General features: G+C 43.8%; 1 protein-coding gene across 3 annotated transcripts in view; it reads right to left on the bottom strand.

Moving 5' to 3' along the window:
- gpc5c (glypican 5c) overlaps positions 1 to 25,276 on the bottom strand; it is an 88,181-nt gene that overhangs the window by 21,284 nt on the left and 41,621 nt on the right. For all 3 annotated transcript variants that reach the window (XM_079285430.1, XM_079285429.1, XM_079285431.1), the window contains one exon: positions 9,309 to 9,429. In XM_079285430.1, coding sequence (XP_079141556.1) covers positions 9,309 to 9,429 — 121 coding nt within the window. The remainder of the gene's footprint in view (positions 1 to 9,308; positions 9,430 to 25,276) is intronic.

Genomic DNA, 25,276 nt, shown 5'->3' on the forward strand with positions numbered 1-25,276 from the left:
GGTGGTTTTCCCCTTTAAAGGCTAATTAAGCTATTTCCTTAGTTTTTAGAAAACCGCTCTGAACTTAACTTAGTTGAAGAGTAATAAGTTCTTTCAAATATGATGTACGCGGGTGAACTATATTTTACCTGTTTAATTGATGTCTTCATCATCCCAAAAGACCTGTTTCTGCTGTTACATGTAGAGTAAGTCGAGTGGAAGAGAGTTGATTTTATGACACACTGTTTGTCCTCCTGAATAAATATCATTGGCAGGTGTGAAGTGAGACACAGAAATCTGACATTTCAGATCATCCAAACATTTTGTATCCACTAACAACACGAGAACTGAATCAAGAGCAATGAGGGGAATGTGTGGGAGTGTTGCAACTTCGGCTCAACTTCTAACTAAGGTTGGCAACTGCACGTGCCAGGTAAAACAAACAAGATAGTGACAGACTGACAAGAAGGAAAGAAAGACAGACCAAAGCAGAGAAGGGGGGGATATAAAAAAGGAGTAATACTAAACTCGGACCGGAAGACTGAGCTTGTAGTTGTGCAAACAGGTGAGATGGCTGAGGGTGGAAGAGATGAACAAAAAACAAGATGCCAGCCTTTGCTTTCATATTACCCTGGAACCCAAAGACAAATCAGTCATTCCAATAAGGCTTTGAATAAAATCCCCCAAATCATGAAATATTTGCCAGTTCTCCTCTCACCCTGCCAACTCATTCCTCTCTCTCTTTCACTTCAAAAGCATTCTTCGGTTATAGGATGATGGGGCAGATTTGAGAGCATCACAAGCTGAATTCCTGCATGTATTTGAGTCCCTGCTGGTCACACGGAAATCAGTACTGCCAGTAGAAACCAATCACCTTCTGAAAGAGCTTGGAAAAGAGACAAGGCTGAAAGACCGTGTGTGTGTGTGCAGCTTAACTAGGAAGCTATTGTGGAGGCACATTCCAGTTTTATGTGGAAACAGAAAATCTGATTATGAAATATAAAAATGTGAAATGTGGTCAGCAGGGATGAAATATGAATATTGCAACTGTCGCAGCCGTTGCGTAAGCGTGTCTGTGCCCGCGTCTGTGCATGTGCATTATGTGGGATACTGCTGTCAAACTAGTGAACTGGGATCGTAAGTCACAACCTTTGTGTGTAACAGTATCACCTCATTGAGGCCAGTCCTGGTAAAACTGCATATGTGGACGGGGGAAAAAGGAGATGGGAAGGAAAGCCTGAAACGTGACAGCAGCAAAGTCTAAAGGTCTGCTGAAGGAAGTCCTCCCTACTTTTAAATCAACATTCTCTCCATTCTCTCACATACTGTACAGGCTCATAATGCTTATGTGTCAAAGCAAACATCAGCCGAGAGACAGAGTAAGCATGAACTGTATCTATTTGTGTCAGTATGCGTCCCTGGCTTCAGAGGCAGTAGCTGCAATTCTCTGCACATTGCCGACTGCCTGACCAGGAAAAGGCGAGTGTAATTCCTGAGGATGGGTGTGACGGTGTGTGAGAGAGAGAGAGAGAGAGAGAGAGAGAGAGACTTCCAGGAAAAGGGACAGGCAGCAAACAAAAGTATCTGTAGATAACAGCGCTGCTCAGCCATCCATATCTGCTGATTCTGGAACAGATATGATGTATTGTTTGTGTGGATTAATAGTGGACGTCATGGCCAACCAGTTTCCAGACGGTTCTTAATTATATACACTTTGACTGGAAGATTGAGTAAGTTTGGGACTGGACACGAATAGTAGTTTTGGAGTCTGGACTGCAAGCAACAAACCTGCATTGCCATCCAAAACATGGAAAAGGGAACTGATTCAAAAGTGAATTTAAAATCAAAGGCGTAACAAGTGAGCCAAGTGCTTTTTTGTCCTTTCCTATGGTCAAAGACGAAGCCAATAAAAACCCTTCAACCAAAGCTGACGGACAGATCTTTTGCCTTGTTGCCTTTTAGATCCATATTCCTCTGTAGACGACGAAAATATGAAGTTTAGTTCTCAACAGATCACTGACCACCACCAACCCACAAACACACAGACTTCATTCAGTTATCCTATTCAGACAACATGTAAGCTCATTAACATATGCTAACTATTAACATATGTGTAGACACACGCAATCTATGACCACATGCACCTCTGCCAAGGCCACACAAACCTAACACGTCTCAACATTTCTGAGTTCACTTAATAATAACATGTACCATCAAAATCTGCCAGATCTTGGGGTATAATGACAGAATGGCAATGTAATGTTTGGTTACAATTGCAGGTTGGACATCATTTAAAGGAGTGTTGAAAGAAACTGTTTGAAATGTATGACTATTTGTTTAAGCAGAAATGTTCGTGGATGAAGGCTGCAGAGATTTGTCTTGAACCAAGGAATGCAGTAAAACTCTGCTTCTTCATCTCAAAAACAAAAACAGTGGCCATATGGTTGTGTTTTCAGTAACAAAAAACAGTTCTGACTAGTTTCGTTTTTTGTTGGCCAATGACCTAAATTTTAATTGGATTTCATGAAATCTGTATGAAATCTGGGAATCTGCTTGTACTTTCTGAAAATAAACGATGACATTTCCCACGAGCTCTGAGTAATTCTTTGACGTTTTTACAGATAACGGCAGAAGTCTCACGCCCCTGCACTGCAAGGTCGTGCAAGTCGATTCTCTTGCTAACGGTTCGTGACACTTTTTTGGCGATGAACTCATGCAACACTCAATCACAGCAACACACTGTGGCATTGGGCTGCCACACCCTGCTCCTGTCAGGCACCGACTCAGGCAGATAGTGTTTGAGTTATGTAGGCTACGTGTGAATAAACTTTAGCTTGACAGATATGTCGTTTAAATAGTTTGACAGTTTGAGTGACATCAGCAGTTTTCTCAGAGCATGTTCCAACAGCTACCTAGCTGCTAAAGACTGTGTTGTGTGAGATGTGAGGGTAAACAGATAGTGAAGACTGCTGCCACTGTGTTGCTAGGAAGCAAAAGCCTTTTCCAGACTTCCAGCTGGGCTACAGAAGTCCTTCTAAGGCAGCAGGAGATTGATCCATCCATCCATTCATCCATCCATCCATCCATGCATCCATCCATCCATGCATCCATCCATTCAACCATCCATCCATCCATTCATCTATCTGTCTATCCATCCATTCATCCATCCATCAGTCCATACATTCATCCATCCATCCGTCCGTCCATCTATCCATCCATTCCTCTATCCGTCTATTCATCCATCCATCTGTCCGTCCATCCATTCATCTATCTGTCTATCCATCCATCCATCCATTCATCTATCCGTCTATCCATCCATCCATCTGTCCGTCCATCCATTCATCTATCCGTCTATCCATCCATCCATCTATCCATTCATCTATCTGTCTATCCATCCATTCATCCATCCGTCTATCCATCCATCCGTCCGCCCATCCATCTATCCATCCATTCATCTATCCGTCTATCCATCCATCTCTCCGTCCGTCCATCCATTCATCTATCTGTCTGTCCATCCATTCATCTATCCGTCTATCCATCCATCTATCCACCCATCCATCCATCCATTCGTCCATCCATCCGTCCATTCATCCATCCATATATCCATTCATCCATCCATCCATCCGTCCGTCCATCCATTCATCTCTCCGTCTATCCATCCATCCATCTGTCCGTCCATCCATTCATCTATCCGTCTATCCAGCCATCCATCTATCCATTCATCTATCCGTCTATCCATCCATCTATCCATCCATTCATCTGTCCGTCTATCCATCCATCTATCCGTCCGTCCATCCATTCATCTATCTGTCTGTCCATCCATCTATCCGTCCGTCCATCCATTCATCTATCTGTCTGTCCATCCATCCATTCATCTATCCGTCTATCCATCCATCTATCGACCCATCCATCCATCCATTCATCCATCCATCCGTCCATTCATCCATCCATCCGTCCATTCATCCATCCAGCCGTCCATTCATTAATCCATGTCTGTCAATCTGTCAATCTATCGGAAACTGGACAAAAAATAAGTGTTTTCAGATTGACTGTGATACATACAGTACAGTTACTTGTTATAAAGGGTACGGTTAAGAAGTCACAGTGAGTAAAATGTTTGATTCGTGGAAATTTTGTTATTTCAACATACACTAAAAAAGTTAAAGAATGTATATGACAGACACTTACGGTAGTTGTGTAAAAAGAAATATAACTTCTGAGAAGTGCTTTCATATTTATACAATATTGGTGAAGGTTTTTCAAGAATTCAACTGAAATTGAATTGAATTGAATCAAACTGGGAGTTTTAGAATAAAAGGTAATTCATTTCAGGAACTCAGTGCCGATGTACAGCTCTAACTGAAAACTTTAACAAATGCACATCATATCACATTGAAAAGTGGGGATTTCCATAATCGTGTGCCAGTAATAGCAATGGGTCCACGACAAGAATCACTGTCTGCATGGAACTGACACCCATTGGGAGAGTAAATATGACCCAATGTGGAAAAACAGTTCACTGTATTTTTATGAGCTTTGCATCTAATTATGACGGTAATGTTATGCTGAAGTTAAGAGTCTGGGTTCACAAAGTCTGGTTGCCAAGCTAACAGAGAGACCTGGGCGGTGAGACTTGTTGCTGTATCGTTGCCACAGCACCAGCAAAGAGCAGCAGAGCTCCTGTGAAGGCCAGCTCCACCGTCTTCTTCAAGTGGAAAGAATCTGTCCCCTCCCTGTGACAGGCTGCCAGCTCAGCCCGAGCTCTTTCTTCATCCCTGGACTCCACTAACTCTCTAAAGCTCAAACACTTTCTGACTGCTGCAGGCATTGCTAAAAACATAAAAGACACATTCTGTGAAGGCATGCAGAAGTCACAAAACCAACTTTTTGGTTTCTCATACTTTTCAGGAGGGAACATAAAACATGTATTTTGTTTGTGGTCTTCTAAAGAGCATGCACAAACCGTCCTCACTAACTCATTCTGAGTCGCGGCAGTAGCCGATGGATCCGAGGATCGACTGGATCCGCAGAGGGGATGTGCTGAGTGTGTGTTAAACACGAGTAAGGCGTCTGTGATGTGGAACCTGGCCGGGCCACTGGCCAAACCAGACAGCAAAGCCGCAATCGATCTCATCAATCACACATACAACTGGCCTCGCTCTGGTGGATTTTTTATGCTCGAGTCTTTTCCGACTCTCCATCCACCACAGCTTTCACCATTTCTTACAATGCTGTCTGCGCGTATGTGCGTGTGTAAGTCCGACAGAAAAATTGAGACGAAAAACAAAGCGTGTGAATGAGTGTCCAGGTTCTCCTGCACTGCGTGTTGCCACCGACTTTTCATTTACCGGAGTGCAAATTGACAAATGATCTGGCCTCAGTACTCGCATGGAAACAGACAGACCATTGTGAAAAAGATCCCCACCCAAAAACAGCTGGACGGATGGCCGGGAATCAAAAATCCACTCTGAAACATTTATTGTCCACATTAGTAATATTTACAGGCAGCGCGAAGGAGAGCGAGAAAGAGGATAGTCAGAGGAGATACACAGGGCAGGAACATAACTTGGGCCTACTCACTTAATGGACCGTTTTATAGGAGGTCAAGAGATTAGGCTTGTCCTGTGTGCTTTTTTTTGTGTGCTAATACCAGCTTTTATATATTGGATTCTACATGGTGATGTGTTGATCCAAAAGTGTAACTGCGTAGGATTCTTCTTCCACTTTGAAAAACCTGCCTACCACATGTTGTGGATGTCTGTGAATCAAACGGTATAGTGCATATAACACACACACATTTGCAGCTCTGAGTGCTTTAAGCATTCAGATTTAAGACACCCATGCCATGGGTAGATGAGGGGTTTGTGATACATCAGCAGCAGTTTCCCAATCCTCTTAGTGCCACAGTGCTCTGGGTCTAACTACTCTCCACGAGGTAAAAATATACCCGTCTTAACCTCACTAATCCTGGAAATGGAGGTTATTCAAAGTTGGGAAAAAACTCAGATTAGGGATTCATTGAAATACCTGCAATAGCTTTAAAGTAAAAAAGTAAATTCAATGAATCCAGTGTGTGTATTACTTTAAGCGAAAACAACAATCCAAACTAGCTCCAAGGATGAAAGAACAAACATCCAGAGACACATAATAGTACTTCTAACACTGACATAAAATTCAAAACTTAACCTCAAATAGATCCATTCGTATTAGTCTTCACTACTTCAAAGGAATAACTTCTCAAAGATGTCCTCGACGTGAACGTCTACAACTCAAAGTGATTTTCGCAAGGATAAAGGTACAGCAACACACACAGACAACCAACATGAACAACCGTTGAGACGTCAGTGTTCAACGGTGTCCATGGGATAACAATGTTCCTTCCTGTTAAGCTTTTTCTTGCAGCCAAGGTCAGGTTTTGTGGCGGGTTGCCCGACTTTGAAATAGTCTTGCAGTTTAATAACAACGGATCAGATGTTCAGCAGTGGGCGACGGTTGAAGGTTTTGCTGATTAAAGCATTGAGATTTAAGACACCCATGCCATGGGTAGATGAGCACTTTACCGCTACCTCAACGGCCGCTAAGATTTCAAGCGTGCGAAATAGGCAGAGCCAGGCCGGCTTTGTATATTTGCTGGTATTGCTCCATACTCCCAGTCCCCCCTTCATCTACCTACTGTGTGCAATGCACTTCTCAAGAATCAGAGGGAATAGATGTGCAGCATTGCAACAATGAGGGGTATTTTCTGGTCCACTAAGCCAAAAACTGCTACTCTCATTAATCCACAGAGTGATTGCTAATTAATAATTGTCATCCACTTGTCAATATTGTTTAAGCTTAACATAACCAACACATTATGTCCACAATCACTGAGCTAAGTCAGTGCCAAGTTATGGAGTCTGCACAGACAAACGTAAACTGTATGGATCAATGCTTTATATCCGTAAACTGCTCCCTCTTGATTGAACTGCAATTAACTTTACAGCCTAAAAGCACCAAGGGCATCCAATAAAGTTTGCATTTTGGAGAGGGAACCAGATGGGCTTGCCAAATTCAATCTGAATAGGAACTTCTTTTGTGAACTGACTCGCCCACTTGGAAGAGTCTTATATCACGGTCCTGTCTCCAAACATCTGTTGAGGGCTCTGGAGCGAGGATAAAGAGAGCCGGGGACAAGTGATGACCTTGTTTGCTCGAAAAAAGTAGACCACAAGACAGGTGACATCATTGTGCTGATATTTGCTTTGCGGCTTGTATTGAGGCATTTTTAACAGGATTGTGATTTCCACCCACTTCAATAATGTTAAAATAACAATTATCGAACTGAATATCTGACTAAAGGCCAGGAGGGAAAGAGAGACAGAGATAGAGAGAGATCATGACATTTAGATTTTAACAACTGGTCAGTTAAAAAGTAGTTTAAAGAAGAGGCAGTTAAACCTGAGGCAGGCTTTTTTGAGACAGAATGGTATTATCCCATCACAGGTGTTGGCGAAGGATCTAATACCTAAACAAAACCACTTTGATTGATGTGAATCATTTTGGACAGGATTAGTAGTTGTCACAGGTGATTTCCAAGAGTTAAAATGTTTAAATTCAGAAATTAACTAGATTTTAAAAGGTGCTCAATACGAAATACCGAGCATATCTGTTGCCTCCACACCACTCTTAATGTGGCGATGGCTGAGCTGGTGGCTTGCAGCTAACAGGGCTAACAGCGCTAACAGTGGTAATCTGAGGGGAAACCAGAGGGTTGGTCAGTGGGGCACTTTCACGTGCACTAACATGCACTATGAGGCACGCGAGGTGGCCGAAATGGGGAGTGACTTCATCCTCTCCGCATTACTCTAATATATCTTTACATTATAAACAGTTTTTTGATGCTATATTGATGCTCTGAATATCTATAAAGAGAACCTTTAAGCAAACTTCTTGCAAAGAAAGTGTGTGCATGTAGATGCGTGCGCACACGCACGACTAAATATATCCCCGCGCTTGGTTTAACTGTTCTGGATGTACCTTGGAAAGCCTGCCACATTATGCAGTTAAACACTCTGTGATCCTTCGCTCTTATCTGGCACAAACACAAAGCTCAGCCAAGCTCTGCTGCCTGGTCTAGAATCAAGGTAGGCCTTTCAACCCAGTAAATGTCAACGGGACACCCGCTCGACACTGCATAGTTACCATGACAACAGGACAGCCTGACACCTGACAGCCACCGCACCGCGCACATAATGGGGTGTTGTGGTCGGACAGAAATGATCTTGAGCTGTCAGTGGCAGACAGGTGGACAGGCTGGCTGGGAGATATACACGTGAGATACGAGGCACGCGTAAACGGAGATGGAAAGTAAATGAATGGGTGTGCGAGTAAAGATGGAAGGGGATAAAGGAGGAAGTAACGATAAAGAATTATCATGACGTACGGTGGAAGATTAGCAAAACGGAAAAGTGGCAATGACGTTTTCTGGTTGTATTAAACACTTTAGCAATCAAATAGGTACATTAAGGGGAAATACAGGGGAAAGAAAGAAGGATAAAGAGATGCCCGGTGTACTATCTGTGGACAATTTTTGGGGCAACAAAAGGGGCACACAGGCAGAGGGGAACCGAATCCTGGTCCGTTTGTCTCCTCTAATGGCCTCTAGGGACTGTGTGAAATGGCCCTTTTCTTCCTGGTCCTTTTCAGCCCTAAACCCCATCTACATGACAAACAGTGTCACTTTGAAGCTGCTTGTGTCATCTCTGCCTATCTGTCACTCATTCCTGACCTTTTGCTCCCGCCTCACATCTTTCTTTTTCTTTTTTGTCTTTCCACAGCAAATCGCTTTTTTTGTTTTGTTTTGACACCGATTCCCTTTCACCCTTTATCCTTTTCATTTATCTTTGATATCTTCCTCCAGCGCTCAAAGTCTTTGGATTTAAGAAAAATGGCAATGTCATTTCAGCACTTCTGTCAGTAAGTTATATTGTTTGAGGCATGCTAATGAGACAAAGCCCCCATCATTTAAGACTTCAGCGCTTTTGACGACATACTACTTTGGTTGACTAATCATTTTTGACCTGGTGTCACTTTTAATACTGGAAACAATTGTTCTCATACAAATAAAGACTCTTGACGTTTTATTAATCTGACTGACTCTTGTTGCTGACATATACAGTAATTGTAGCAAGCCCCCTTGGCATTAGGTGATGTATCAGATTATGTATGACATGGATGACTTCAGAAGCCTGTATTCTTTACATGAATATACATATGTGTACAAAAGTACATGCTACATATTTAAATGTGTTGATGAGATATGTCTTCATGCTGTGCAATGGCCATCCTACCTGGTTGAAGAGCTCCAACCTCTCCTTGACCTCAGCCAGTGTAGGGTTTGGGCTGCGAACTTTGACCTCCGGGTTTTGCCTCTGGGCGTGTAGACCATTTCCTACAACTCTGCCAGTATAGCTGTGAGAAAAAGAGAGGAGGGAGTCACATGTTTATAGACAAAAATGGGTGTCAAATAGATATCCAGCTAGTTGTCGTAAGACTGAAAAGAAGTGGTTACTTGACAAAACACCAGCCATGTTCTGATGTTTTTTTGCTTTATTCCACTTGTTAACAGGCAGTAGTGTATGTTTTTGGTATTGTGGGATTCTTTATTGTTGTAACAAAGTATAGTTCTACTATATCGAGGACCACAGTGGAAACTACAGAGCCATGCCAGGAGCGCAGACCTCCGCCAAGGTCAATCGGCTCCAAAATGTAGTGGGTTGTAGTGGGAAGAACCCATTCTTCTTTGGCTCATGAAAATTGGGCCAGTCATTTTTCCTTAATCCTGCTGACAAACAGACAAACACACCAACAAACCGAACCAAAAACATAACCTCCTTGGCGGAGGTAATATATCTTGGACTTTGCGTGAGTTATGCTTGAAAAATGAGATGAGATTTCCTGTCAAATAAACTAAACTAAAACCAAATGTTTCTGTTTGGTTTACAGTTTAGTTTATCGTGAAGTGAATGTCTGCATTTACAAACTTGCCAAATGTACCGCGGCATTTCCACAACATCAACTCAAAACCATTAGCGCCTCATCTGTCAAAGGCGAAACAGAGAACATGTTGCACGGAAAACATTAAAAGCTCCATTATGCAATCATTTTCGCATCAAATGTGGTCAAAAGACCTTTGATGCAGCTTTTATGTTCCTGTGTGATTGAAAACATTTCAAATAAAAATATGACTGAGCACGGCCTAGTAAAAATGAAATTGAGACACATGGTGAGCTGGACCCCTTTAATCCGTGCCATGCTCCGTGGGCCTGCAGCGCGGCGGGGATTATAGCTGTTGATTTTGTCAGAGCTGTTGTTGAGCTGATGTCAGTGAGGCTAACACTTCCAGCAGCTGAACCGACGTAGCGGGGGAGACTTTTAATTTAGTACAAAGGACAGAAAAGTTGTTTTTGGCTGAAATATAAAAGTATCATCACACATCAAGCTCCGGAATGAATTGATTTGAGGTTTTATAGTTTTTCCGGTAAAATGGTTTCAACCATGGAATGGATTACATTGCTGTTTATTGTTTTGAATTGATATTTGAAGAAACGGTACAGTCAGATCCAGCTTTGTGTTTATAGAAATAACACACACACACACACACACACACACTCACATAATCACTCACAGACACCGAGCCATCGTCACTTATTTCAAGCTTTCAGAAATTCGGCACACATTTGTATTATTTATTTATACTATTCTCTCTGTTAAAGACCATTGAAAAGTACCACCATCAATCAAAAGTTAATAATAAAATAACGGGACGAGTAGGTCCCCCCCATCGTCATTATATTATTATCTATATTAATAACAGAATTATATGTTGACGCTAATCTTCCACAAGATGAATATTGATTGATTCTTCCACAGGCAGTACAAGGCTGATGAAGTGATTATGGACGGTGTCAGCGAATGTGTGTATGTGGACGTCTTTACGGGCATGTGCGTGTATTCGTATGTGGTTGTGCATGCACACACTTATGCATCAGCATTGTGAATATGAGCGGAGGTAATCATAAAAGTGCTGAACTTGACAATCTCTTGGCTTGTGATCTAAGCAATGTCTCAATGAGGTCTGTGTTCCCTCCACTTTGCTGAAACGGCACTTTACCGATCGGGCCCATACAAATGCAAAAATGTCTCTCTTAACCCTCTGCTGGTTCACATAACTTTACATCCCCTTCTTGTTGATTTCCTTCAAATTGCTTCTTTCTCTTTAGTGTATTTGCAAAGTGGATACCCCCCTTAACCCTTCCTCGAGCCTAACACACACACACACACACACACACAAACCGTTGTCTGCTTTGACGACAATTGAAGCTCTTAATTGCCAGAGGCTCTGAATCTTCTCTTGTCAAGATGGGAACAATCGATAGCTTTCGGACTTTCAACTTCCCCCTCACTGACAAAAATGATAAACTGACGAATCAAACGGCTCCCCGAACAGTGGGTGGAAATGTGGGGGCCTGTGTGTGTTAGGCAGCATATGCGTGTCTGTCTCCAGGCTTGGCTCGGGATAACAGTGTTGGCGTGGAAATGAGCTCATCAGATGGGATGCTAATGAAAGGGAAGTGTCAGGGCGAGCTTGGCAGCGTGTTAGCAGGCCTGGAACGTTTCACCGCAGGCTATGTTTGATATCATGTAGGGGACGGGACGACTGACACGGCACGACATCCCGCAGCAGATTACCTTGATAGACGGACAATCAATGCCGCTAATATCTGGGACGTATCTGGAGCAGACATCTGATGCTATGATAAGATTCCAGCCAATGGCAATAACGTCCTGTTTCAAAATAGTTCTCATTATAGTCTCCTGTCCGAATTAATTAAAGTGTGACTGTGAACATAGAGCTAGAAGACGGTGTAAGAAGAAGAAAAAAAAAGACTGCGGGAGCTGAATGATGTCTCTGTGAATAACAGCTTTCTGCGATCAACAGTCCGTACTCTCCTCTGGCGGTCTCAAATGTTCAACCTCAACAAACATTCAAACCGACTACCTACACATGCATGAGCGTCTGACTCATGGCTCTCTGACTCCTTTCTATGGAATTTACTCATTCCCCTGTGAATGGCCAATTGATGCACTGTCCTGAAGGCAGCTTTTGTCTGTTCTCGTCTTTCTCTCCGCCCGGAGCGCAGACCGGCGGCGACCACCACTCCCCGACGCTGACCCCAAACTGAACTGTTGTAATCTTTCAAAGGCCTGCAGGAATGCTCGTGAGGCTGTGAGGCAGAGAAGCAAAGAAGGCAATATTCATCTTTCAAGGTATACAGGGAGATAACAAAAGAATAAAAAAAAACATGCATGTATTTTTGAGTGCATTCATGTGCCTGAACTGTCCGGTGTATATGGTGTAAACAAAGCGAGGATATAACATTTCAAGATTGTTTATTACGTGTGGTATAGAGAAGGTTGGTCGTAGCCAGAGTGAGGGCTTGTAGATTGGCCTTGGGTTAAGAAGATTCTGGTTGTCTTTCATCGGTGCTCAGTTCTAACTGGAAGGTTTAACGAGCCCACTCACCAGGGATTCAATTAGCTCGATGTTTTCTTCTCTCTGTTTTCTCTCAGGTAAGGTCTCATCTTGCCATACATTGCTTTTTTTCTTTTCTGTGAAACTCATTACAGCTCTCTGCGCTCTCATGGCTTGTTCACATTTCCCTTTGAAACAAACACAACAACAAACACTCGACTAAATATTTCTCATCCAGCTGAACCTTTTCAGTGTACATTAGTTTTTCCTTTCGTTTAACCTACAGCACCATGATCACTGGAGACAATAATCATAAACATACAGCAGGTAGGCCTGTTGGTTTGTATAATATCTAATTTCTTAATTGCATTCATACCACAAGCTGTCAGCAGAGACCTTTGCCAGGATCCCAATGGTTAATGAGATTATGCGCTCGTATCTGGCAGGGAAGCGAACTGGTTGTACATCATCTCTGAGATGATTAAAGGCAGTTCTGTTGATGTTTTGGATGCGCTTTTAAAATTCGCATCTGGATTAAAAAGCTCACACCAAGGTTACATGGCGCGCTCGGGGGCTTGACATTGTGTGCCAGGAATTTCAAATGCACTGTTTATCCTTTGCTTCTGTAATTAGAATCAATACTCATCTCGTACCAGCTCAAAAACAGCAGCACATTTCATGAAATCCTCAAGTTCATTAGATTCCTTATCGACCGCCCGGTGCGGTGTTTCGATAGGATAATATCATTGAGTAATACAGACATATACTGAGCAATTATTGAGAATCATCTCTGAAGCAAGTCAAATAAATCTTGCAGACACTTATATTATTTCCCATTGGCAGAATGTACAGTGAAGACTGAACAGTGAAGACAGTGAAGGCATTACAATTAAAAAGCATGATTTTTAATACAGAGGCCTTCTGTGCCATGTAACTGAACTACCACTGACTGACAATACAAGCCTTACTTCTTAACAACGTAATCTTCAATTCATTCAGTGCAGTACTGAATGATTGATATTTGTTTGACGAATTGGACTAAAGTGTGTTCTGCACATCCTAAACATAAGACCTGAGGCATCATTGGAGGTCACATATCCACATGTAAATTGATTTAGATAAACGATTCCTCTGGAACAAACATCAGGCTGAATCACAGCAAACTGAGGAGAGCACACGTGTCAATGAGTCATGATGAAGAGGAGATGAGATTGCTTTCATCTGAGTGTGTGTGTGTGTATTTTTGTGGCGGAAGGCGGTGCCATTCCAGCTGCGGAGGGCATTGGATTAGAGCTGGTGGGGCTGCTGTCAGGGTACACAGCAAATTGATGGTTCATCATGATTAATAAAGCCTCTCCCCAGCCTGTTGTGGATACAAGATTGAACATGTGTTGAGTCCTGGGATTATTAATAAGTATTGGGGCATGCCAGCTGTAGCTTTTTATCTTCAAGGCTTTGGTTCTCTTTGTGACATCTTTCGTGACATTTCTTTTTTTGCTGCTTTCACAAAGATGATTTCACATTCGAGCAGAGTCACCGTTACACTTTTGATGTCTGATCTAGCAAAGTGGCAATTAACACAACACCATCATTACACATGCAACTGAAAGAGTTCAGATTCTCGCTCTGCAGCTCTTTCACTTAAAACACGCAGCAATAAAGTAGCAATAAAATGTACCCGTATCTTTATTTAAGCTAATACTCATGTCACATATCCACAGTGGTAGATTCCATATCTTTATGTCTGTTGCTGATTGGATTTCAGATGTCTACGTAAGATGAAAACACTCTACTCACCATAACGCTTCGCTCATGGAATTGTAAAATGTAGCATTACAACGTTCTCTTCCTGGAAGGAGAGGAGCCGAAGTCACGAGTGACTCCGGTAGTGAGAGCAAGGGCTGAGTAGATGTCTGCACTTTACGAGCGGGGCTTGGACATGTCGAAATACTCTGAACAGGAGGTTTTGTTCTGAAAGGCCAGTCTGTTCTCACACACTGTGTGACATTAGCAGTCACTGTACCAACACTGCGCTTGTGAACGTGCAATTAGTCAAAAGCCGCTTCGCGAACGCTTAATCAACATGACATATGTGCACATGTGCAAACACGTTTGAATGTTTCGCAAGCCGGTGCCTTTTAGTGCAATGTGAAAACACACACACACACACACACACACGGCGCACTCAGACTTACCACAAACCCTTGTGGTAGGCCTGAGTTTATCGTAGGTTCCCAACGATAAACACAGTGAAAATAAATATTTCAAACATCGAGCTATATACAAAATGAAGCACCAGCAAGATCTTTGGCCGTTCTTATATAGACGATGTGTAAACTGCAGTATGAGGTGAAGCGTGCTGTGCTTTAAAGACAACTTTATTGGAGAGGAAATACTCAAGTCATAAAATGTGCAAGGAGAAACGGCAACAGATCGCGAGAGTGCATCTGCAGGGCAGGCAAAGCTCTAAACAGTGTGCTTTTCTTTCTATGCTCTATTTCTCTCCTTTCCCTCCCCTCCACCTATTATTTTGTGTCTCTCAAACTCCAACCGAGAGGCCACGTCTTCGGGTCAAGTCATCTCTCTTCTTCCCCTTGGTTTCTGTGCCCACTACCGCACTCTCTCTTTGTTCTCGTTGCCGTCTTTTGTAACCCAGCTGGTAACCACATGAACACGCTGAGCGCCACCAGTAGCTGCAGCCACATGGAAGTCTCAGCAGTACCTGAGCCATGCAGACTTGGCTTCATTTTTACTCTGTTCACAACAGCTCTGTGTTTTTCCCTCTCTGTGTCTGCCTCCTTCTATCTTTTGACCTCACCTCTTGTTCGTGCCAGCTGACAGCGTGGGGATTTGGAAAATAAACAGTTCTATGGCCGGTATTGTCCCGCTGAGACAATGCGACCTACCGGATGATGAGAAACACTGCGACACTGTGGATAACGAGGCCGACTTTGAGAAAAGTTATTTCAAGTTAAACTATGAGACAAATTATTTGAAAAAATTGTTGTGAAGCTCCCAGTTCGTCTTATTCTGTGGACGTGGCCGGTAGCCCAGTGGGCCCTCTGTCATGCTTCGTTGAAGCCTGGCAAGCTTCTGCATTGGATGATGAGTCAGACATGTAGGCAGAGTCAGGGAAGGTCGGAAAAATAAAGCAGCACAGGCACAGCCGTGATGTTGTTGGCAACTCCAAAAACAAGATCAAAAACTTAAAGTCAGCTGCTGAAACCCAGCAAATCTCATCTCTCTTGTTTTGGTTGGAAGCTGTTTTGATGATTTCATACTGACTAGCTGCTCCCTGGGTTTGGGAAGTGTCTGCATGACTAATCATGAGATGACATGAAACTCTTTAAACTTGTTTTGCCAACAATTATTCATCTTTGGTTCATCCGCCCTAGTCCTCCTCTAGAAGTGAATGCTGATGTCAATGATGGCCTCAAACTTACAGTATGTTACATAGAGCAGTGGTCCCCAACTACTTTGACCTTTGACCCCTCATAACTCATTTCGTGTAGCCGTTGTTGTTCTACTCTCACGTCCTATCATCTTGCGACTTCTTTGGGGGTCCTGGCCCCCTAGGTTGGGAACCAACCACCTAGAGTAATTGCAGTAAGTGCAGAAGGCATGTCTCTTAACTCTTAATGATGGCGCTTCACGCTCAAACACAAACAAGTCCACAGGCTCCATCTAACTCCGGTTACGCTAACTGCGGGGGTTATGTCATTTCAGCTGAGATGAAACATTTCTGTCCGGGACGTTTACATTAATGAATCTTCATAGTTTTTGTCTCGGACTTCACCTGAGGCGCGGCACCTGTGCTGAGCCGGCCGTATATCTGTCTTTGTGGCGCTGCAGAACCAGTGAAATATGGCTGTTTATGGCTGTGTGGTTGGGTTGGAATTACACACCACTGTGTTGGGCTCAACTGCTTTGCCGCTTCTTTAGAGGTCCCAGGGTGATTTCACTAAGACCAGGCTTCTTTTTGAGTGGCTGCAGTGTAACAGCTATATGGTTGAAGGTATAACGGCTCACATTACTCACGGCTATTACGCAGGGAAAGCCTGTCCTCTACAGTCCAGTAAAATGTGTTACTGCACTTATGAATCGCTGCCTTCATGCAGTATGTTTGCTTTCTGTATCCTTTTTTTAATGCTATCAAATACACATATATGTTCAGGTCAAGTATCCAATCAATACCCCCCCCCCCCCCTGTTTTTAATTTGCCTATTCAACTACCAACACATATCTCTTTCACTGAGCACTCCTGAGGGGAATACAGCGTTCATGCACAATCATTGCATTCAGATTTCCTTTCATTTGTGTCATGCACATTTCCCTCTTTCTTACAGTGACCAGAGCTCCATGTGGTGAAGCAAAGCGGATTGTCTGAATGTTTGCTTGTCTCTGTGTTTTGATGTGTTTTGATGTGTCTTGTCAGCTTGTTGGGGGGGGGGGGGGGATTATGGAGATGAAAGCTGACCCCAGTGCCCTCTGGGACAGTAGACCATGGCGTGTGTGAGAGTTGTGGCACATTGCTAATAGCAGGCTGGAGCTCTCTTTAGAATTGGGATTTCCAACATGCTCAGTGCCAAATTAATATAAGAACAAAAACTGCTGCTGAATTTCCAGAGGGAGATTTGGTTTTGGGTGTGCACCGCTGACCGAGGTGACATTCCATCCATTTCCTGGATGCGTCAAGCCAAAAAGTTTAAATTCAGAAGTTGTTTGTGGTCGGCAACAGGCCCAGCTGAAGGCGACCTCAACAAGCACTCTGTCTTGTGGGCTACGGCTCAGCCCAAGTCTGGTCCTGCCTTGGTCTGCTCTCTAGGTCACTGTGACCCGGGCCGATGCTGAGGAGAGAGCAGGAACAGAGACCAGGCAAGAGGGAGGGCAGTGAGATTAAAGAGGGACAAACAGAGGTGGGGAAAAAGTGATCTATGACTAGGCATAGTGATTAGCTTAGCATGCGAATACACTTACGGGTAATCACATACTGTGATTATCTCGTACCCAGGAGGCGTTTGATACTCATCATCGGGGCTATAATTCTACTCGTCTATTTGCTATTTCCGTCTTCGGGCTGGGCGATGTCTACAATATCTAGTTTGGCTCATCATTAGTCCATTATAGGCCTACACACAGCCAAGCATGTTTCATTTCAATGCTACTCCAGGCTAATGAACAAGTATCGATGTATCTAACAATCATGGTAAAGAGCTGAATTAATTCAGTGTAAGTGACTCGCTCTTGCCAACAAACTGCTCTTCCACCCGCTATCTTCCTTACATCCTCTCTCTCTCTCACACACACACACAGACTCAAACACACACACTCTCGCTCTCTTCTTCTCATCACTGCGGGGCGGTGTAAACAAATCCTGACATTAGCAAATCAAACGTTGCAGCACGCTGTGATGTATATACCCTCCTACTCTCTGTACAAAGCCACCGGATCCAACACAGAGTTCTGCCTCCAAACATTGACATAATGGTGAAGGGATAAGATATCATGCAGGAAGAACATCACAAACTATAAATGACTGTAATTTGACTACATTTCAGGATAGTACAAGGACGATACCTTCAGACTTGGTTGCTGGTCTGACGGAAGCACAATATGCTTCCACACTGCGCCCGTGTGGCCAATATTGTGTACTGAAAAGCCATCGACATCGTCTGAGTTTGAGAGCCATCAGGCGAATATACTTTAAACACCATAAGGTCATGTTAAGCTTGTATCTTAAGTGTACGATATGGTTCTCGTGGCTGACAGGCAGATCTTTCTGATACTAGTCTCGTACAAAACTTGACTGTTCAAACCGTCCAAATTAAGAAAGGTGAGATCACTAAACCTCTCTGATAATCTCAGTCTGTCACGATAGCATTCAGGGGTTTTTGGCAGTTTCGTGCATTGCAGCATTGCAACTCGTCGCAGTTGCACTGACTTTTGACCAGTTAAACACGTTTTTCAACAATTTGCTGAACATGGATGTAATTCACCTCAACTCAAATCAGTTCCCACCTGGTGAGCTGCTAGAGTACTGCCAAATGGTTAGGATAAAGAAAAAAATACACATTTTCAATCATTTACAAAGCTAGTTATTTGTAAAACAAAATCAACTAAGAATTAAAAAAAGCATAGTCTTCAAACACAGCATAATTACAATGACCATCACCTTTGAGTATCACCACACTAATCATGACACATCTTCAGGTAGAGACAAACCGTTTTTTGAACACTGTAACACTGTAAGCTAGCCACTGAAATAGTTCTTCACAACTTTAATGTTAAGCTAATTAAATACACTTTCTTCATAGGAAGTGAGGGGAAGCAGATACCCTCGCTCCCTCGCCTCAACTACAAATCAATGTGACTACTTGGTTACAAGAAAGTGAAACAGATTACTGGAGAGCTTCTTTCTCTGGTGCTAGAGACAGACAGAGACACATACGATATGTCTATAGATTTATGTGCAAGCTTTAATAGGTGGCAGTTATGTAGCTTACAGCTGTAATTGGCTCGTGGTTTGCTTTGAGGACATTCCCAGGCCTGTCCCAACTGTCTGTCACTGGGTGTAACTGATCCCCACCTCTCTGTGTCGCCTGCTCCGATCTACCAGCAGACTTACTGCAGGCCGACTCAACAGACCACACAGACTTCTGGGAAAAGAGTATGCGGCCCCATTAGATTGGCGGAACAAGAACAAGTCATGTCCGCCTTGCCCCACACCCGCAAATCACATGCAGGCAAGCATCATTTCCTGACGAAGACAACTACTTTTCTCTTGTGCATGTGCTCCCCACACGCCTCTATTCATCACAAACATGCACAAAGAGCCTCCTCTGTGTTTGAATCCACAGATTTAACTACACAGGCGTATCTTTAAAATGTTAAAAAAAAGTTGAAATACAAATTTGAATATCCCGAGTTAGAAGAGGATGTGTTATTTTCTGCCACTCTGCAATAACCGTGGCTGACAGCGAACCCATTGCCAGAGCCGAATTTAATTAGAGGATGCAGCTGCTCTATGTATTAATTTAAATCTAGTGGTGGTTAATCCTTTTAGACCTCAGCCCAAAAGTGTCCGTCTGGGCCTACATATCTTATTTTAGCATAATTGCAGCTTTCAGTGTTTGCAAATTACCAAATCTACAGCACCCACACATAACTTTAGCTCAAAGAAGTCAAGTTGGCAAGATTCAAGAAAAAATTCACAGATTTCCATCCCACACCAGCACAAGAGATAGCGTTTGCTCTACGCAAAACTGTGTGGCATCAATTTCACTTATTTGCACTCATTTTTCAAACACATTCTGAAAGCTCATAACGTCTTGTGTGAATTGATTAAGCATAATCCTCGTTCAATGCAATTTGTTCCCCAGTAGATGGCGGCATTAGCCAATTTCTACAAAGTTTCACCAGACAACTCGCTGCTTTCAACTTTAGTGCCTGTTTGTTTTAGGGACAAAGGGGGATAAGTGATGTACGTAAGAGAAAGTGACAGAGAAGGGAAAACAGATGGGGACAGCCCCCCGACTGAGATGCGATTACAGCGACAGAGCACGGACACTACAGAAGGGAGGAGGGAAATAGGAGAGAGGAGGGGAGCGAGAGAGAAGTTACAAGATGCTACCCCCCCCCCCCCCTTTTTCCAGCCACATGGCCACATGCCCACATGCCGAGGAGGGCATGGATAACTGAGGTTAGAGGTCTGGGGGGAGCTGGAGGGGCAGTTGGTGTGTGGAAGGCAGACAAGGGCAGGCAGGGGCAGAGCCAGGAGAGTAAACTTTGCTCCGGAGCACAGACGGGTGGAGCGGACCGTGATCCTCTGGTGTGGTACGACCACCTGTTTGTCTGTCTGCCTGATTCGGGCCAGGATGGCGTGATCTAGTGCTTAGGGGCTGACAGCTCCAATGTAAACTAAAACACCAGTCAAGTGGTTCACCATGGATAAAACTAAATATATACCGCACGTCATGACATTATGTGCTTCCAAAAATGTGTAGGTTCTGGCTGGTTTGGGCAATTCACAGATTGACTTACAGCAGAGTGTACGAAGTGTATCATAAACAGGGACGAACGCGGAAAGAGGGAGGCGTGATGTCACATCTGGACTGCACTGTATATGCCGCCCGTGTAAGCAAAAGAGCACTCAAGAGCAAACAGTCCAGTTTCAACTCAAACATCGAGTACATTTGACTCGAGGCAACAAACATTCGCAGGCATCCACATACTCAGACATATCCGCACAGAGAGTGGAGAGGGCTTGCGAGGGTGTTGAGTGAGTGGGGTCAGGGGTCAGACTCTCTGCTGCTGCAAAGGGGCACACACACCCATCCTCTGCCAGGAACACATGCGCAAACTCAGACAGTCATGCAGTGCATCTATTACACTTGTATTCAATCAGAATATCGGCATTCCCCCCCGAACACTCACACACATGTCGAAAATAGTCCCCAGGCGCTCAGTCAGATGGACATTTGAGAGCATATTGTAGATGGAGAGATATGGAGGCAGCTTAACTACAGCTACTTGACACCAGAATAACATATATAGGATTATATCAGGCAAGATTGTGCAAACTTCTGTTAAGGTTAAGCAAAGGAGAGAGTGACTGTACCGCCGGCAGAGAGAAGGGCAAAGGTCAGCCATCCAAATGAAGTCAGGCAGATGGTTGCATTGACAAACACACTGCCAAAATGGCTTTATTGGCAGAAGTCCCAGTCATTAGTGTCATGTTTTTTCACGATCGGGCATATCTGTCAATCAAGTCTGGGGTTTTGGGTTAAGAGGTTAACTGAGCAAATTTGTCCCTATAGTGCAGAGTCACTGACAGTGTCACTTTTTATAGACTAGCCCCTCCCTCCCTGGCATTTTATGCTCTTTACCCGTTCCAATAAATTACAAAGCATTTGTCATTTTGCCAGGCCTCTCATCTAAAGGGATTATATATGCAGCTGGTGATAGTTTGAGGCTATAGAAAAGTCTCATTCTTGTAGAACTATATAGTTATGTTGGTGTGCTTGTCATCAACTATTTTTAGCTTCCCTGCTGTCATTTTCCCGTATTTTTTTTTTATCTTTAGTTTCTGGTTCAAATCTGAAATTACATTTGTTTGACTCAAAAACACTTTCCACATATGGAGTACTGCTCTCCATTGCCTTCCACGTACAAAACCACAACAATAAAACTGACAGTAAAACATTTCATAGACAGGTTATTGTCTTCATGAACTGTCCAAATAGGGTTTGTGCATCTCTCTCTGTCACTCAAATACACACACACACTGCAAAATACAAGCCTTCACATCCCATCAATGCCCGGATTCTCATCTTGTATTTGTCCGGTACCTTTTATAATGTACACTCATGCTCCGTCAGTTCACCGACACTTCAGGAAACTACCTGTTTGTGATGAGACGCTTAGCTGCTCTGGCCTCAAACACACAGGGGTACTTTCCCTTCGTTCTCCAGCTCTTCCGTGCGGAGGCCGCATTCCCAGCACCACTCAGGGGGCTCCAGTGAGCGAGCCACGACACCAAACCCACCCGGAATTCTAGGAACGTTTTCCCCGTGGTTTCAGGTTACCACGCACACACACACACACATACACACATACACACACACACACACACTGAGCACAGTTCACAGGCACACACACACACACACCCTCTACAGTAGTGTACTGTACTTTTGTTGTTTGTACAGAGTTGGTTTAGTTAGCTTTCCCCTCTCTCCTCCCGTGCCTGTCATTCATTTTCATTTTAAACTCACATACTTGCCCGTTGGGTCGGACAACAACTTGGACTCGAACGCTTAAACTGGCAATTGGATTCAAACCAGACTTCTTGTTCGGAATCTCACTCCGATGGTAAATACCACACACTGAAAACCTAAACTGGTACACACATTCTCTAAAACTCTACAGGGAATCTTGCCGATGCCCGCCGCGGGCCCCAAAAATTTAGACTTTGAGGTATACATTGCATCACACAAAAACTCGGACAAAAAGCTGCACTCAACCAAGCTCTAACTGACATGAGCAAAGTCTGCTGTATCCCCCAGGAAAAAGGATAACGCTGTCCCTAAAAATAGTCATTACAGAGAGAGGTTCAGCCTCTGTAAGTCAGACATGATCATGCTGTGTGGGCATTGATGTGTGTTGAGTGTGTGAATGTGTTGGGGTGTAGAGTGTGGCACACAGAAATACGTGATGGTCTATGAGGCCATGATCCCGTGTCACCGCGGCTATAGTACGTTGGATCAAAGCCGAGGGTTTGAAAGTGGCTTTTCTCTTCCTTTGAGGAGTGTTAAAATGCACACCGAACTGACTGAGTCAGTAAGTGTGTATTTGTGATCTGGTAAAAGTACAATTTATGAAGCCTTTCTCATACCGTGGGATGTTTAACCTGAGAACTACATTTCTTCTTTGTGTTGACAATTCATAACTGCAGCAAGTGGCAAATGTGTGGTTTCCTTTGTTAGGCACATTGAATCAAATTCCCCCCTTTTAGAAATTACAATCGCAAGAGATTGGATGTATAATGCAACCTCATTTTGCATGTTTATAAAAACAAAGAAGCAGAAATTAAACTGAAAGTCTGAAATAGGAACCAGACTGTTGACACAGAGACAGCGCCAGCATTACGACACCGTGATAAGCAGCGCGGAGCGTGTGCCGAGCACTTTCGTTGCATAGCTGTGGTGTCTCTCAGGAGCAATTTTATGACAAAAACTGCCTCTAAAATCCAGGGTTCGTCCTGGAAGGCCTCATCGTCGACTGTTCTGTTTCACACGTAATATTTCTGGCAGTGTGGGTTGCATGTAATCGGTGGTGCCGACATCATTTTGGGTTTTGTCCTTTGTTCACTTGCGTGGTGCGTCAGAAATTCGTGTCAAACTGAAATACAAAAAATGCTCGAGAGGCAAACACAACCCTCCGGAATGCACGCAGACCACACCGATCGCTATTGGCTGCCACCCAGACACGCAACAGTGAGGACTTCAAACAGGCTCAAAGGGGCAATTAAGTCCCAAAGACAGAGGGCTCTCCTAAAGCCACTGCTTCCTGCTGCCACTGACCTGCATCCCTCATCCCTCAGTGTATCTCTCCTTCTACCCATTGTTTTCACATCCACACTTCCTTTCCCCCTCCCCGGCACGTCCATCCCTCTCTTTCTCGTCCTCTCCACTCCTGCTATGAGTTTGATGCCTTGCCAGTGGGCAAGCGCAGAGGTTAGTGGGTGCACTTTGTCTACCTCGCCCAGTAGCAACTGCTCCAGTAAAACATGCCGGCCTATTGTGGCATTTTAATTATATTAGCTCAACCCACTCCACCGGCTGGACACACAACAGAAGGGGGAGGCAGTAAAACTGTGTCCCTTGTGTAAAAGTGACGAGGACGAGACTGGAAGGAGTTGGAAGGATATTTCCCAAACATACAATCAGGCACGAGGCACACCATAAAACTTAAACTTGAGGAGGCCGAAACACATAAACACTCTTCACTCAGAGGCACGTTGAGTCTCACATTGGCAAAGGAGTGTACAGTGAGGCCAAGAAAATCACCCCCATATTCTCGTGTGCACAGCAACCGATTTAGAAAAACCATAACTCCAAACTCTGGCAATCCAGAGAAAGAATAAACAACGCACAGTTACTGCAATATGATCGCTGTTGTTTTCTTTTTCTCTCACTTGCGCGCACACACACACACACACACACAACACAAGGATGCAGGCCCAAAGAGAGACAAGTCTAAGCAATGTAGTAATGTAGAGCGGGTCATGCCGAGGTCCCAGGCATCAGCCCAGGGTTATGGGAAAGGGATGGGCCGCCGAATCGGAGCTAAGGAGAGATAGAAAAAAAAGGGATTGTGGGAGGGAGAGAGGAAGGACTGAGAGGTCTGACGCAGACGCCAAATGCAAATGGCAGAGGTGAAAGGGTAGGTTGAAGCAGGAGAAAAAAAGTATATGAAGTCAATGCATGAATTTCCACACCTCATTATTTCTCTGTCAACTGTTCTCATGACTCCACTGTGCCACCACTCCATCATGTCTGTCCTAATGTCTACATAAAAAAAAAAGAATACACAGACTTGTACACACTGAAGTGACTTCTGCCCATAGACATGCATACACAGCGCACGCAGGCTCTGAGCAGGGAATGTCCTTCCTCTGCATAGTAATTCATGTATTGCCTCCTCTGCTGGAGTTTCATTATCCAATTCCTTTGCGTTTTTTTGGAACTGAGCTCCTCTGACCCAGGAGACCAACACGGAGACAGCAGCGAAGGGGAAAAAGGAAGAAAACAACCCCCTCTTGACTTGATGGGACTGGAAGAAGGAGAGAAAGTGAGTAAGAGTGAGAGGGGTGAGGGCTTTGCCCGGCGCAGCGCTCTCCCTGCTTCTCCCTGCAATAACACAATGGATTCCAGATGTCAAAATGATAAACAAACGGATTGTCATAACCCTATAAAAATGCAAGGCATTCAGAAGCACTCACACTGCCGTGTTGTCTGTCGGTCCATCGCCCTTGAGCCAATCCAAAACTGAACAATCCTTCCCGAAGTATAGTGATGAGTTACGAGTTCTCCTTTCTGACTGGAGAACATACACACACACACATCAGACAATACACTCTGCCTATATATGCTGTGTGAATCATCTCAAAACAAAGTGAATCGCAGAAGAGTTTGTGGGTCAGCGAAACGCTGATACAGTGCCAAAGTCTAAATCTGAGTAATTTCTTAACACATGCAGTGTGTATGCAGAGTTAGGCGGTTCAAA

This window comes from Melanostigma gelatinosum, assembly GCF_949748355.1.
Source record: "Melanostigma gelatinosum genome assembly, chromosome: 15".
Lineage (NCBI taxonomy): Eukaryota > Metazoa > Chordata > Actinopteri > Perciformes > Zoarcidae > Melanostigma > Melanostigma gelatinosum.